Source organism: Dermacentor andersoni, chromosome 3 (genome assembly GCF_023375885.2).
Source record: "Dermacentor andersoni chromosome 3, qqDerAnde1_hic_scaffold, whole genome shotgun sequence".
In the NCBI taxonomy this organism is placed as follows: domain Eukaryota; kingdom Metazoa; phylum Arthropoda; class Arachnida; order Ixodida; family Ixodidae; genus Dermacentor; species Dermacentor andersoni.
Window position 1 is genome coordinate 66,684,685 of NC_092816.1, and position 15,580 is coordinate 66,700,264.

Here is a 15,580-nt window from a genome sequence, read left to right on the forward strand (position 1 = left end):
GCAAATGATGGTCGCGCGGTGGTTTGGTCCGGATGTTGCCGAGATGGGCCTCGCGATGTGCACGCTGCCTCGCTTTTCTCTTCACATCTCTCTCTCTCTCTTTCTTTCTTTCGTTCCCTCGCTAACATCGCTTCCTCGTGGCTCGCGACTTATCACTTGTGTATTTATTTGCTCCTGAGCAGCAAGAGCAGCAATTCCTTTGTTATTCTTCCATTTTTCTTTTTTTTGTTTCTGTAGCGCACCCCTTCTATAATAAAAATACCTCGAGGCCTTCACTCCGCCCTCCCACTCCTCCATTCACGTCAGCGGATCCATTTGGAGTATGGGCGCGCGCCATTTCTTCCCTGTTCGCGAAGCCCTACGCGTGCTTTGTGTAAGCGAGGCGCGCATATGCCGAAAATATGGGCGGCAGACGGGAAGACGCACATTCTGTGCCGTGGTATTTTCTCCGGTCGGACCATTCTCTGTCTCTCGCTTTGTCTTTCGGCGGAGCGCCACTATCTTCTCGTCACATCGTCTCGTCGTTGCGAGGTCGTGGGCGCAAAGTAGCGACACGTGTTCGAGAGCTCCGTCACAAAAAGCGCCATGGCTGAAATATTCGGCCGGCGCTTACACGAAAAGCGGTAGGAGCAGGAGGGGCTGCGAGCTCGTAATATGTGGAAGGCGCAAGAGAAAAAGAACGCGACGAAGAATGTATCGTCTATTTCAAATCTCGCACGCACGCGCACGCACGCGCACGCACGTACAGCACACATAGATAGATAGATAGATAGATAGATAGATAGATAGATAGATAGATAGATAGATAGATAGGTAGATAGATAGATAGATAGATAGATAGATAGATAGATAGATAGATAGATAGATAGATAGATAGATAGATAGATAGATAGATAGATAGATAGATAGATAGATAGATAGATAGATAGATTAGACTGACAGACAGACAGACAGACAGACAGAGACAGACAGACAGACAGACAGACAGACAGACAGACAGACAGACAGACAGATAGATAGATAGATAGATAGATAGATAGATAGATAGATAGATAGATAGATAGATAGATAGATAGATAGATAGATAGATAGATAGATAGATAGATAGATAGATAGATAGATAGATAGATAGATAGATACCCGCTCAAACGAACACTCTGGCACTGAAAACATCAACAAATGGTCTGAGGATAACGACTAGGTAATGACGACGACAAGCACTTTATTGCGTACGTTCTATTCCAATGTTCTCCTTAGGACACACTACATAAAGCACGCAGTACTAGCGCCTCAGAGCATCGGTTTATATCACAGTAGGGCCATAAGACCTTCAAAACCGTTAACTTTTTCGCCTAGCTGGATACCTCAATTACGGCGGCAGCACTCATCGTTAAATTGACAGTGAATCGGTTGACGCTACTTCACGCACCAAGCTGTTTTGAGCATTGCTCACAGGCATTCCACAAAGAGCAATATCTCCGCACATATACGCCGCTTTGAGAATATCCTTACATGAGGCGCGGCAGAAAAGCTAGGTTGCTTTTTACAGGAATTGTATATTGTGTAATGAAGTGGATAGTTCGTTCAGTGTTTATCGTTATCTTTCCACACAGCTGTCGCCTGTAGCTGTTTTGTGGGCAGTTTAATAGCGTGTGAGCGTCGTCGTTTACGAAGGGAGTAGCTCTCTTCAACAGGAGGTAAGCTGTTATTGTGCCTAGCCAACTAAAGTCAGTGCCCGAGTTCCTCTTATGCTGTAGTTCCGTTAGAACATGTTTTAGTTAACCAGGGTCTACATGGCGTTTGCGATATGTGTAAATAAAAACACAAAATAAAACTTACTTGGTGGCCTTGGCGTGGTGGGCACTTGGACGTTTCCCACGGGCACTCCGTATCCAACTGATACAAAATAGGAAAGATAAGCGAGGTTTGTTCAGTGAGAACGGTGCAATAGCCTTACGAAAGAAAATCAAACATCTAAAAATTGCACGCATCGTATATTGGCATCACTCGGGCTACCTTGGCACGGTGTTCTGTTTGCTTACGCAGACAATCAATGAAAACTACGGTGATACGTTGCCTGTTGGGCTAATTTTTATTTTGCTCACGGCTCTCGACAATGGGACTTTCAGCTAGAGATCGGCATTCATTTCATGCTTCTGTGATATGACTACAGACGTAGACATTTCGTTTGCAAGGCTTTGCTATTTCTCTCTCAATATCTCGTATCACGTTAGATAAATATAATGGTTCGCTCTGAAGATCCTAAAGCTTACTACTGAGTGAACAATAGAACCGTTCCTCGTGTTTACATAGCAGGGTATCTAAAACCAAAGAAACTGTACTGGAGTCCCGTAGAACCACAATGTATATATAGCTTCGTGGAACTAACTATACACAAGTGCTTCTCAACCCGAGATACAAGAGCCGTTTCATTTAGAACTGCCCAGTCGTATAGATGCCTAGTCGTATAGAACGCGCAGGCAAGAACCGAAAATGCGTCATCTTTCTCTAACATGGTTCAGTATCCGGCAAATGCCGCTAGGTTAATGGAGAGCACGGAATGCTAATAAGGCTAGTGAAGGTATAAGACTGAATAAATATTTCAGGGTAGAAAGAAAGAAAAGAAAAGAGTTTCGCAAGTTGCGATCCTGGGGCTGCCACACAGAGTTTGGAAGATAGGGGGCCGTGAGCGAGGGAAATCGACCGTTAGCGCTGCCGGTAGGCAGGGTTTTGGACGCGCGGAGTAAACATTAGAGGGCAAAGGGACCTGGTGGTTTCGTTTTAAGGAGTCCTGGGAGCTGGATTTGTGGGCGAAAAAACGTGCACGACAGCCCCCGACGTCCTTACGTGTAATGTCTGGCCCATAGCATATTGTCATGCTCGCCCGCCGCGAGCAGTTTTTGTACTCCGTCACAGAAACACCGTAAAGGTCTTTGGAAGCTGAAAACGAGAGAGAGTGGAAAACAAAAATAAAGGCAACAGAAGAATGAGATTTATTTTTCTTTTGGTATTTCCTTAAAGGAAGCATAAAAAAAGAAACGCAATAAACGCGGAGCCAAGGCCTCCTGGTGGCTACCGTTTGGCTCCAAATGGATTGCGTACGGAAGCGCTAGATGATCGTGTGCGCTGCGCTTGTGTATAGCGCCTAATTACTATGGTGGCGTCGCTGGCGGCACTGAAGACGCTGGCAGAGCGGCCAAAATTAATAGCAGCCTGGCGCGAATGCGAACCTAACAAGAGCCTTGCCTCGTGAGTCTGCCTGCGATGCTGCAGCGGTTTACGAACAAGCCTTGCGTTCGGGAAACTCTTCTAGTCTTTCGCACTATGCTGTGGAAGCAATTTCCTTAGCCTTCTCGTTTCGCATTTTCCTTAGACAACGCTATTCGCAGGCTTCCTTCCTGCATTACAACTTGACTCGTTCTCTCTCGTGCATTACATGTTCTTTTTTTTTCTTTTTAAGCAGAAATAACAGTTTTTGCTTCACCGTAGTTTTGTTGAAGTAGTTCACGTTTCAGGCGCGAGAAATATTCCCAGTTTTTTTGCGAGAACATAAGTTACCTTTAGTATACTTTGCTTCTGCCGTTGCTTCGAATATATATATATATATATATATATATATATATATATATATATATATATATATATATATATATACGCGGGTGTTCGATTCACTACCACAGTGGCAATGATGCTCCAATGGGCGTAAGAGCTTCCCCGTGACGTTCTGTTAAGCCGCAGTATTGGCTTTACTTTAATTCCCGGAAGTCTATAAAGCTTCAAAGATTGCCTGCAGTGGAAACCGTGTATTGCGATCTTTGGTCACTGTGGCGTCCAGCCTATGTTCTCCAGCCGCTGAGTGCAAAGGTGGTGGGTTTGACTCGTCGCCGCGAAGGCCGCATTCCGATAGGGGGTGCGCAGTACGAAAAACACTTGTGTTCTTATATTTACGTGAACGTTAGAGAACCTCTGCGGATCAATATTAGTCTGGAACCCCTCCATTAAGGCGTCTGTCGTCGTTCACAGTGCAGATTCGGGTTATTATCATTCAAAAAGGTTTCCGTGGTGTTGGTGACAGCACAGCTAGACCTACAGTCGACGAAGGAATAGGCTGAACACGGTAGCAAGATCCAAGTTAAAAGGCGCGCGACCTTGCGCGTGGAAATGAAGAATACCCCGTTGGTTTATAGACTGTGGTGACTTTGGGTGGGCATGAGCTTAGCCAAAGGTTAGGGTATAGACTTGTTTTCGTTAGACCACCTGCGGACGTGGCCTAACGCCCGGAGTTCTGAGAAATTGAACCTATTGTCTCGGAACCGATTGAGATTTGTTTTGCCTTTGCGCTTCGAACATTGAAAGTTAAGGAGAGAAATTTAAAAGCTGACTTCTGCTTCTATGTATATATTATCGACAGTCGGGGCTGAAATAACTGTCGAGCTTATAGAAGCAGGAGGCTTAGAAGAAATTTTTCTTTCTTGAAACACCCTTCGACTATGTGGTCTGAATCGCAGGGCGCACGACAATGTGGACACAAGATTCGAGGTCCTTTAACTTCAATTTACGGCCAGTTAAGAAAAGTAATCGTCCAACAGGCGAAGCCTTGTCTACAGCAACGTGCGCGCGGCCGTACGCGCTGCATTTCATAAATCGAACCGGTATTCTAATTGAGGCTGGCAGGCTATCAATGCATCGGCACATTGCTTCTCTCCGTAGAATCAGAGCGTATACGTACAGGGCGGCCTTGGGTACGCTGGCCATCTCGGCGGCCCAGGGTAGCCTTCTGTAACAAACAGACAAAAAATATTAATTTTGTTTGTTTGTTTGTTTGCTTGTAAGCTTTTATTCTGCTTGAAATCAGAATAAAAACTTACAATGAAATCAGAGACATTACCAGAGACACTTTTGCAGTAAGTGTCAGATTACTTGTCGCCGGAAACTTTAGCAGCCGGGATAACAAGTTCATACATAAGTAAGTAAAATCATTTACTGTTTTATTAGCTCGCAATCCGCCCCTCCCCCTTCTCAGATGACTAAGCTAGAACTAATATACAATAATCGTCGAGCTGTGTTATGTGGCGCCCTTTGTCAACATGATCATCATCGTCATCATGCTAAGTCGCAGGATGAAGGCTTCTGTCAGAGATCTCCAGTTACCACTGTGTTTCGTACGCCGACTTGTCATAAGCCTGCAGTCTTTCCTGATTTATGGCGCCACCGAATCTTCTGCCGCCACAGAGTGCACATCCCTTTCCTCAGCACTCTAGTAGCTTTGTATAACGGCACTCTAATAGATTGGTTCTGTGGATTAATACGACACGCGCGACTCTGCTGCTTGCTTTTAACCACAGCTACAACATCATCCACTCGCATTTGCCGTCCTAATTCGGTTTGTTGTCTTCAATACTCTTAACGTTACACCTGTCATATTTCCGTTTCAGCGCTTGTGGCCCGCCTCTTAGGTTCCATTCAAGTCTGTTCGTTATCCTGTAAGATTCGGTGCAGTACCTAACGCACTACCGTAATCACAACGCATAAACTTGAGTAATCTCTATTTCACCGTCTCATGGGCAATATTAAAGCCGCCATTTCTCTGTTGTTCAGGACAACATTCATTTGGGCTAGATGGTGCATACTTGAATTAGTAAGGAACAGCTCCAACAGACGATCACGGGAGGGAGAACGACACAGGACGCGCCAACTTCATCTATATTTTATTCACCGAAAAATCAGCAAATATAAGGAAAATCACAGACATGCGCACAATAACCATAATGCATCATCTGCCAAACCGTTCTAGATGTGTGGGCCAAACGGGTAGATGCGTGAATGACCGTGCAGCTGAGCATGTGCGGTCGCTGAAAGAAGGAGGGGCGCATCTTTCGCAACATTGCGCAACTTGCACTGCGTGTGACCAAGCGGCAGAACATTCGCCCCAAAAACAATGCCAGTACTGCAAGAAGTGTGAACCACGGTTCGGAGAGATAAAGATTCTTGGCAGAAGCAGGGAAACAAAGGCACGTGAGGTTTTGGAAGCATTCCATGTAAAGAAGAGAGGAAGAAACTGTGTTAGTGATACTTCCTTGACCCACTTCAAAAGCGAAATGTCCTACCTAGAACGGTTTGGCAGATGATGCATTATGGTTATTGTGCGCATGTCTGTGATTTCCATACTGTGCGTATGAAAAACTTCTTTCTCTTATCCCCAAGTAAGTTCTGGCGATATCTCGCGCCGCGCAAGAAATCGGTTCTTGGCCTCTCTACAGATAGCGCGACTACGCACGACAAATTAGAAACTGCACAAGCGCTCAACCAGTACTTCAGTTCGGTATTCACACATGACGACGGTTTCGCACCACAGTCCTATTCCATGGTTGATTTACCTCCAATCACTGACATTTGTGTAACTGAGGAAGGCGTGTTAGCTCTTCTGCTCAACATAGACACCAAGAAGTCGCCAGGTATCGATGAAATACCCAACACCTTTCTAGTCCGTTATGCTGAGTGGTGTGCAACTTACTTAACCTTAGTTTTTAAGAAATTGCTAAAACGCTCAGAGTTGCCATCAGATTGGAAATTCGCAAAAATTACTCCGATTCCTAAGGAACGAAACCCGTCAACACCTTCTTCCTACAGGCCCATTTCTCTTCTGTGTACTTCCGTAAAGCTGCTAGAACACATCATCTGTAAACACATAACCAATTTTCTCGAGGAGAATCACGTTATCGATAACCGACAGCATGGGTTCCGTCGCGGTCTTTCCACTATTACTCAACTGATTGCAACTGTCCACGACCTGGCAGCAGCATTAGATAGGCAAAGTCAAGTCGATATCATTTTTCTTGATTTCGAGAAGGCGTTCGACCGCGTATCACATCATAAATTATTGTTAAAATTAAAACCCATATTAAATCACGATTGCCTTCTCTCGTGGATTGAAGCCTATCTTTCGCACAGGCGTCAAAGTGTAGTTGTCGATGGTGTCCTTTCTGATGCGGTCCCAGTGGATTCCGGTATTCCGCAGGGCTCTGTCCTAGGTCCCCTTTTCTTTCTAGTGTTCATTAACGACATTGCTGAAAACATACATGTTAAACTGCGACTGTTCGCTGATGATTGTATAATTTATCAAGAAATTTCTAGTCCTGACGATCAACTTCTTTTAAACGATTCCCTATCTACAATTGAAAACTGGTACTCGACGTGGCAAATGACTGTGAATTTGAAAAAGACCGTAGCAATGACTGTCACACGTAAAAAGAATCCCTTAAGTTTTACATATCGCATAGCCAGCAAACCTCTTTTCGTCGTAAATACCTTTAAATACTTAGGAATTCACATAACCTCTGATCTTCGATGGAATGCACATATCTCGTATATCGAAAAAAAAGCCCTAAGACAACTGCATTACTTGAGAACACTAGCTCAATCTACTCAAGAAATAAAGCTTTTAGCCTATAAAACCTATGTACGACCGCTATTAGAATATGCTGCGGCAGTATGGGATCCCTGGACTGAAAGTAACAAAGTGAGACTAGAAAATGTCCAACGCAAGGCAGTCAGGTTTATATTTAATTGTTACAGCTGGAATATAAGCCCAACAGCCCTGCTGAACACCGCAGGACTCGAACAGTTGGACATCCGACGTCACCGCGAACGACTAAAATTATTTTACTTATATTATCATAATAAAATAAAACTAGAGGAAGGCATTCTAGTTGAGCCCCTTACCCACCGCCCTACGCGTTCCTATCATTCCAAAAAAGTCGGCGCAATCTTGTGCAAAGCAAATGTTTTTAAATACTCATTTTTTCCCTACACCATTGTTCAATGGAATGATCTGCCTGGAAACGTGGTCAGTTCCGAAACGGTGAACTTGTTTTTACAAGCCCTGAATGAACAATAGGGCACACATGCAATTTGTTTTGAGTCGAGTGTTTTGTTTTTTGATTCAACTATGTTTTGCACTCCAGCCGAGTCTCGTTGTTTGCTTCTTTTGTTGCAATGTACGTTTTCTTTGTTCCTGTTATCTCTGTACCCCACTCCTGCCTAAGGCTTGTAATACAGGCCGGCAGTATTTGCTAAATAAAATAAATAATAATAATAAAAGATGAAGTTGGTGCTTGTCCTGTGTCGTTCTTCCTCTCGTGATCGTCTTAGTTGGCGCTGTTCCTTCCTAATTCATTTCTCTGTTGCTTGGGACATTAAAGAGTTAAGCTCCATTGCAATTAGATGTTTTGCAGGAGTAACTGTCATTCAGGACTTCAGCCATTGGCTCAAGACGGCTATAGAGAATACACGAGCGTGAAAGAGACGGAAAGCGGACGAAAGACATAATCAAGCAAGCTTGCCGTTGGAGATCGGATTTTTAATGACATTCGTTTTATAAGTTTTTTTTTGGCTAACTTGGTGCCCTCAATTACTTGTGCTATTAAATTGTGCACCCATATCGATCTTAGGTTATTCCAATCTGTAATTTGCACGGCGCTGTCTCTGATATTAATTTGATATTTATTGCAACACATTGTCTTGGGTTGTATTCTGTTACCTTGTTCACTAGGTTATGAGCCGCCTGCAAAATCCTTTCACATGCACATTTAACTTCAACAACACAAGAACAAGAGACCCCGTGCGTTGTTCTGGTGTGCGGGTTTGCGAAGTGCTGTGCTGTGTTTGCTACCAGCGCGGGACGTAATTTGCACTTGAACATGGACTCTTGAATTTCGTCAACTGCTCAGGAGAATTTGTTTTTGCCAGCATATGTTGTGCATGTGTGTGTACGTGCGAACCTTACAACTTTTGCTACTACGTTGTTACTATGGCCTTTTCTCCGTTTGTTTGAAACATTTTTTCGAGCACATCTATGAATTATTAAAAGAGGTGTATACATCCGGTGTTGTCTTACAGGCACCAACATCTACTAGATCAATGATGATATATTGAGATGATGATGATGATGATGATCATGATAGAGAAAGAGATAGTTATTATATGTTGCTTCTCTATAAAATGTATCTTTGTCCTTCTTTGTGCATATTAATCCCTATACTTGGACACACCGCAACCATAGAACGACGGCAGACAGTAAAGGCAAACAACAACAACAACAACAACAACAACAAAATGCTTCCTCCTTCCTTTCTTTATCGTTTGTTGCCCGTCAGCACTCACGTTTGTCGCCTCCATATGGTGGACGATGTGCGTTGTTGATGGTGCTCTCTGGAACGAAACGAAAAACCCTACATGATTAGCAAATTTGGGGTTCGACGTGCCAAAATCGCGATCTCATTGTGATTCACGCTGTAATGGGGCACTCCGAATTAATTTTGATCGCCTTGGGTTCTTTAGTGGGCACTTAAATCAAAGGACACAGGCGTTTTTACATTTCACCCCCATATAAACGTGACCGCCGCGGTCGGGATTCGTACCCCCGACCTCTTGCTCAGCAGCGCAACGGCAGAGCCACTAAGAAATTGTGATGACCTAAGAAAACGTTTTCTGCAAGCATAACTCTAGTACTAGGAGGCACTATATGTGGTTATCCAGAATGTAGCAATATAGGTATACAAGTGCTAGTTAAGTGCTAAGGCTAGACAAGAAATATGTTAACGCAAGATGGAAATTTTCCGCGACATGTGGCCGATGAACCAAAGCCCTACGGCGAGCACTCATCGCCTGCTGCGGCTGCCCCCTGATACGCACAAGATGTTCAAGGACGCCAAACTCAAGCCTGAAGCTTCAGAGGGCAATACCCGCTGGTTAACGGACAATGATTGTGAAAGAGATAGATATAGAGATAAAATGATACATTAAAACCATGAGGTTAACCAGAACTGAGCCCGGTTGGCTACCCTGCACTGGGGGAAAGGGAAAGGAGGAGGGGAATATTAAGAGGAGGAGAGAAACTAGTGAAAGTTCTCTGTTCTGAATCACAGATGGTCGCTCGGTCCGGTAGCCTTTAGAAATTGCAGAAACGCTCTTCTGGATTTCAGCACCTGTGTCCCAAGTTCTTGTGCAACGAGAAAGGCATTCCATCTAGCTGATTTGGAGCTGTGTGAAGGCCAAGCCTTTCATTTTGAGAGGAGGGGATGTAGCACCAGAGGTGTCCTCCTGTTCATTTGCCATCACATAAGTTGCATGCAGCACTATCGTCAAATACAAGCAAGAATGTGTATGCATTGGTGGCAAATATTCTGCGACTCAAAAGCAGCCCTACAGTGTCATTTGTCAATTGTTCCTCGCTTATCCCGGGATGCGCTTTTGTAGGAGATAGGAGAACATATCTCGTAAAGTCATTCTTGCCGTACCTACATGACAAACGGTTGCATGCTTATAGCTCATTTCTTCTAATACACTCTTCTGGCGACCATGTATCTTGGAAATTAAATAAAAAGAAAAGCTTTCCATGCCCACGCAAACACTACTGTCACGCATACATTGTTTCGTGGTTTTCTTTCCGACGACCATCTTTCTCCGGATTGTCACCACTATCAATTATCACTCAGTGCAAGACACGCCTACCGCATCGGAAGTTTACTGAACATTGTCGCCAACTTTATAGCGAAAGAGTCTTGTCCTATCAGATTGCTCGCACGACGCGCATAGTGTTGTAAGGTGCGTCCACACTAGCGGCAAAAACGTGAGCGGCATGCCGCAGGCGGCAGAAAGCGTGCCTCGAAAACAGGCGAGCGGCAACTTCTTTCCTGCCGCGGAACAAATGGGTCTTGAAGCTATTTTTTTCGCGGCGGGCCACTTGCCTGCCCGTCAGGGACGCCAATGAGGCGAAACCGATTCGTTCACGTGGGTGAACGTTGCAAAGAAATCTCTCAGCATCGCTGATCGCAGCCGCAGCGAGTCCAGCTGATAGCGATTCGCTTGCTTGCCGCGGCGACGCCCGCAAGTGTGGCCATGCCAGCGCTGGTGCGTTCTGCCATCTGTGGCGTGCCGCTCGCGTTTTTTCCCTCGTTGGTGTGAACGTACCTTCACAATGCTCAGCGATTGAAACGCGATAGTGGGACAGCGTGTAGGCCGGCCGGTGAACGCTGGGTGATCCCCGAGGGGGCCGAATGCTGTCACAATGCACCGCAAGTTCACTCGCTTTCATTTGACCGAGAAACAAACATCACGTCGGTGCCCACAGTGCCCACCGGTGGCGCAAAAGAAGTGCTGGCAGTCACGAGCTCCGAGTGTTTGCTGATTTCAGTGACTGAGCACTGTACGTCATCGAATGCACAACGAGTGCACCTAGCAATTACTCTGGGACGTGCGCTGACAGACGGTACGGATACCGGATATAGACTCTACCAAACCCCGTCTGTTCAGATTCTACGACCGACGACTGTGCTCGTCGCAATCGTTATGATTTGAGCTTTGCGTGCTTTTCTTTTTCCGGGGGGCACGGAGGTTGACCAAATGAAGAGCGAAATTCTCCACTCACACACTTGTGGCAGTGTTTATTTCTTCGTCGTCTCGGCAACGTGACAGTGTGTCCGAGGACGCGTGTCGCAACGCAGTGGCTTTGTGTGTCACGAAAGACAAAGCGTCGTCTCGTCCTTAAACGCGTGTTCGCGTTTCACGACACTTGCACGCGTTTATCCACCCGCCTCACTAAAAAAATTTCTTCAAGATATCGTTCGCCATCCTCTAAGTCCCGCTGAAAAAGAAGGTCTCGACTATATAGAGAAGCGCGTGGGGTATAACGCAGAGTGTCCTCCGAAGTTTTTTTTTTTTTTTTTTTTTTTTTGTGTGACTCAATTGTGCAACATCGTCCCGGCTCGTGAAACGGTAGCACGTCGGCCACGGCGCGGAGGAAGAAAGTTTGGCCGCGGCCCAGGAAAGCAACAGCCGAGTGCACTGCGCCCACTTCGCGTTTATTAGTTTATCGGTGCTCTAGCGTCCCAAATGAACTTACGCGACGGTGGCACTGGAATTTGAGGAACAGGGTCACGCTCGCCGTAAGGCCCTGCGAGAGAAAAGAAAGAAAGAAAAGGTCACATCATTCGCTCGGCTTTCGATGGCTCTCTTTTCCCGTTGTTCTTGTTTCTGAGGAGAGGAGCAGACCAAAGAGAGAGAGAGAAAAGGAAGAATGAGGCGTTTAATGGCGTTGCTTGATTTTATTAGTTCTCGCTACATCACGGTGTAATGCTGTTACATACGAACACTTTGTTTTATTGCCCTTCGTGCGAAGAGAACGTGAGTTCTTTAACTTAATCGATGTAGTGGTGTTCTGCCGGGTAATATATTTTATTGTGTTTTATTAGTCAGTGACGTGAATGCGAGCCTGCGCCAACGAGGCGCAGGTATGTTGCGTGCTTATTTGTTCGTATTGAGCAGGTTTGTTCATTCGTTTGCCTGAGTAATCAAGTCACGGAAAGAAGCTTAACCTTGTTTACAGTGTGCACTGCGAGCAGCTAAGAGCTCTGAAATAGCGCGCGCGAATGAGTCACTGGATGCAGCTATTGCCAGGCTCGAAAATCGTTTGTTCAGAGCGACTCGCATTATACATTGTGAGATTTAGAAAAAATTGTGTCGCCTGCTGAACGGTAACGCAATAAATTTAGAAAGCTTTGGTTGGGTTAGGCGTAACCCAACCCGACGACAGCCTCTTCTGAGAGAAGACAGACGTTGCAGACATTTCACTTCACTCGCTATAGAAAGCAGCAAAACATCCAAATGTTCAGAGAGGGCATGTCACTTGGGCATTTCATTGAACATGGAGAAAAAGAGAAATGGGCTTAATGGTAATGCACTTTTTTTCGTTCGTTTACAAACACAACGGAGTGCCATACTACAAAAGAAACGAGGTCAGCGATTCACACAACCCCACTGTACTTCGAGTTCGCGCTTTTATTACACTCCTCGTCAAAGCTAGAAATTTGTAATCGTAGCGTCTCTAACTATTAAAGTTATTGTCGTCTCCGTTCTATCTGTCTTTCTTTTTGTTATGAATTCAGATGTTTTTGTCATTTCAAATAGTTTTTTTTTCGGTTACAATAGCAATGCAGCGTACCGCGACGATACCGATCGTGTAGGTCTGAAAGAGGAGAGAGCTGTTTGCCTAAAAGATAAGTAAAAACAAATTAAAACATGCTATATCATGGCTCTGTGAACAGCGTGCAGAATCCTGGTGAGTACGTATACTGCCATGCGACGAAATGGTCATAATACTTTTATTCCGTCGTATTTATATCTGTGTACGACGGATAGCATTCATTGACCCGTGTTATCTATTTTAATGTATTTGCAGCATCGTGTTGGGGTCTTAGACGATACAGAAAATTCGTAAGTGCGCTTCTCCGCCTAGCGATCCAACCTAACCAACATGTGACTAACCTAACCTTCTGGCTTGTTCATTTTCTCATCTACTTCCCAGATTCATAAAGCGTTTGATTAAATGTATGTGATTCTATTTCATCCACGTTTGTATTGCTATGTTGTATATCAACATATCTCGTATCTTAAAAAATCAAAAACAAGACACCTCCTTGCGAACAGTAGCTTTCCTTGTAGATCTAAAAAATAAAGAGAGCTTCACAGGATGATAGAGGCTTGAAATGACTAACAGTGATAGAACAAGGAATGTCGCTGGAGCCATGTTTCGATAAAGGGACGTTATCTTCGGTGACATTCCTTGTTCTACCTTGTTAATCACTTTCTTTGCGGAAAGGGTTCGCGACGTCTGGCGAACGCTCGTTCGTACTTACTTGCTGGAAGGGGCACTCTAGGGGGCACCTGCGGTCTCTCCTGAGTCTTTGTCGAAGTGTCTGCGCGAAGATTAAGCGAAAGTAAAAGGGAAACAGACAGTCAAAATGAGATTGAGAAGAAAATATTTGAGAATGTGGCATATTCTTAACGGCAATAGGTATTCGGGGCAAGGTCTTCATCTAACAGGCGAGCGTGCTAGAGGAAGAGGCCGAGTGCAACGTACAACGGCATTTACTTCACCTTGAAGCGTACATTTCCCGAACGTATATTTAGGAATGTGGCGTTAAAGAGACTGATCAACCTGACGACTATGAATGATGACTCACGGGCAACGCATTTCATGAGTGGCTGTTTCAATATCCGCATGAAACGAGCCTCCATGCTTGCGTATAATTTCATGTGCACATTGTGCCGCGTGGCAACCCAGGCGATAAAAAAGAAAATTTCTTCTTCTGGAATGAGGAAGCCGCTCACCCGAGGGCGAAGGGAGAAGATCTCTCTTTCTCTCTCTCTGGCTAGTCCACAAATAAACGTTTCTCCCTATCTCCTGCAACTCAGAGGTGACTATGAATACAATCGATTCGAGAAGAGCGCCATGTTTTTTTGGGGTTAAAGTAAGAAGGCAGAATAATGTGCGCAACGTTGCCTTACTTTATGTTCAAATAAATACGTTTGAATGTCTTTGTTTGATTAACTTTGTAATCTTGTGGCCGGCTATGGAGTTGAGCTAGCGAATATAAAGCTCGGTCGCATATTATTATGTTATTAACAATGGAGTACTCAGCAGAGGTACACAGTTCATAGCGTCACACAATTCGTTAAAAAGTAAAAATAACGTATGCCTTACGTTAGCTTAGTGATTTGGGAGGACTCCTCTCACAATATGTCCGATTACTTTTCACTGTTGTACTCACGTTAAAAGTTCATTCATTCATTCAATGAACTGATCGGCCCTACAGAAACACACGGCCGATATGAGAGGCCTGTATTTTGGCTGGCATGAAATGTGCCCGTTCCGATGGACCTTAATAAGGGTTTTCTGTTCATCCATCCATCCATGAAATGTAAGTGTTTCACTGTAAACTTAAACGGTACATGTGACCCTACGGGTGACCCTACGGAAACATTATATTCTCGAAAACCGTTTATGTGTTTATTGGAAGGAATGACGATGTTTGACCAGTGAGCAATGAAAAAAAAAGGAGTAATTTTCGTACATAGTGGTATACGCACAAGGCACTTTGAGAACGAATGACATCAATGATTTTGTTGTTTCACTGAGTTAAACATTGCGCATCCTGCATGTAAAACTAGCGCTACCCGCTCATAGAACAATAGAGGATGATTTCTCAAGTTTTGTAGGGTCATAGCTAGCGCAACATGTGATCTATCTATCTATCTATCTATCTATCTATCTATCTATCTATCTATCTATCTATCTATCTATCTATCTATCTATCTATCTATCTATCTATCTATCTATCTATCTATCTATCTATCTATCTATCTATCTATCTATCTATCTATCTATCTATCTATCTATCTATCTATCTATCTATCTATCTATCTATCTATCTATCTATCTATCTATCTATCTATCTATCTATCTATCTATCTATCTATCTATCTATCTATCTATCTATCTATCTATCTATCTATCTATCTATCTATCTATCTATCTATCTATCTATCTATCTATCTATCTATCTATCTATCTATCTATCTATCTATCTATCTATCTATCTATCTATCTATCTATCTATCTATCTATCTATCTATCTATCTATCTATCTATCTATCTATCTATCTATCTATCTATCTATCTATCTATCTATCTATCTATCTATCTATCTATCTATCTATCTATCTATCTATCTATCTATCT

General features: G+C 44.0%; 1 protein-coding gene across 1 annotated transcript in view; it reads right to left on the bottom strand.

Annotated features, from left to right (window-relative positions):
* Positions 1–15,580, bottom strand: part of LOC126543562 (uncharacterized) — a 238,409-nt gene that overhangs the window by 47,110 nt on the left and 175,719 nt on the right. Inside the window, exons 7-11 of the mRNA XM_055062392.2 lie at positions 13,695–13,754; positions 11,903–11,953; positions 9,163–9,210; positions 4,730–4,777; positions 1,840–1,896 (exon numbers count right to left, since the gene is read on the bottom strand). Of these exons, the coding sequence (XP_054918367.2) occupies positions 1,840–1,896; positions 4,730–4,777; positions 9,163–9,210; positions 11,903–11,953; positions 13,695–13,754 (264 nt within the window). The remainder of the gene's footprint in view (positions 1–1,839; positions 1,897–4,729; positions 4,778–9,162; positions 9,211–11,902; positions 11,954–13,694; positions 13,755–15,580) is intronic.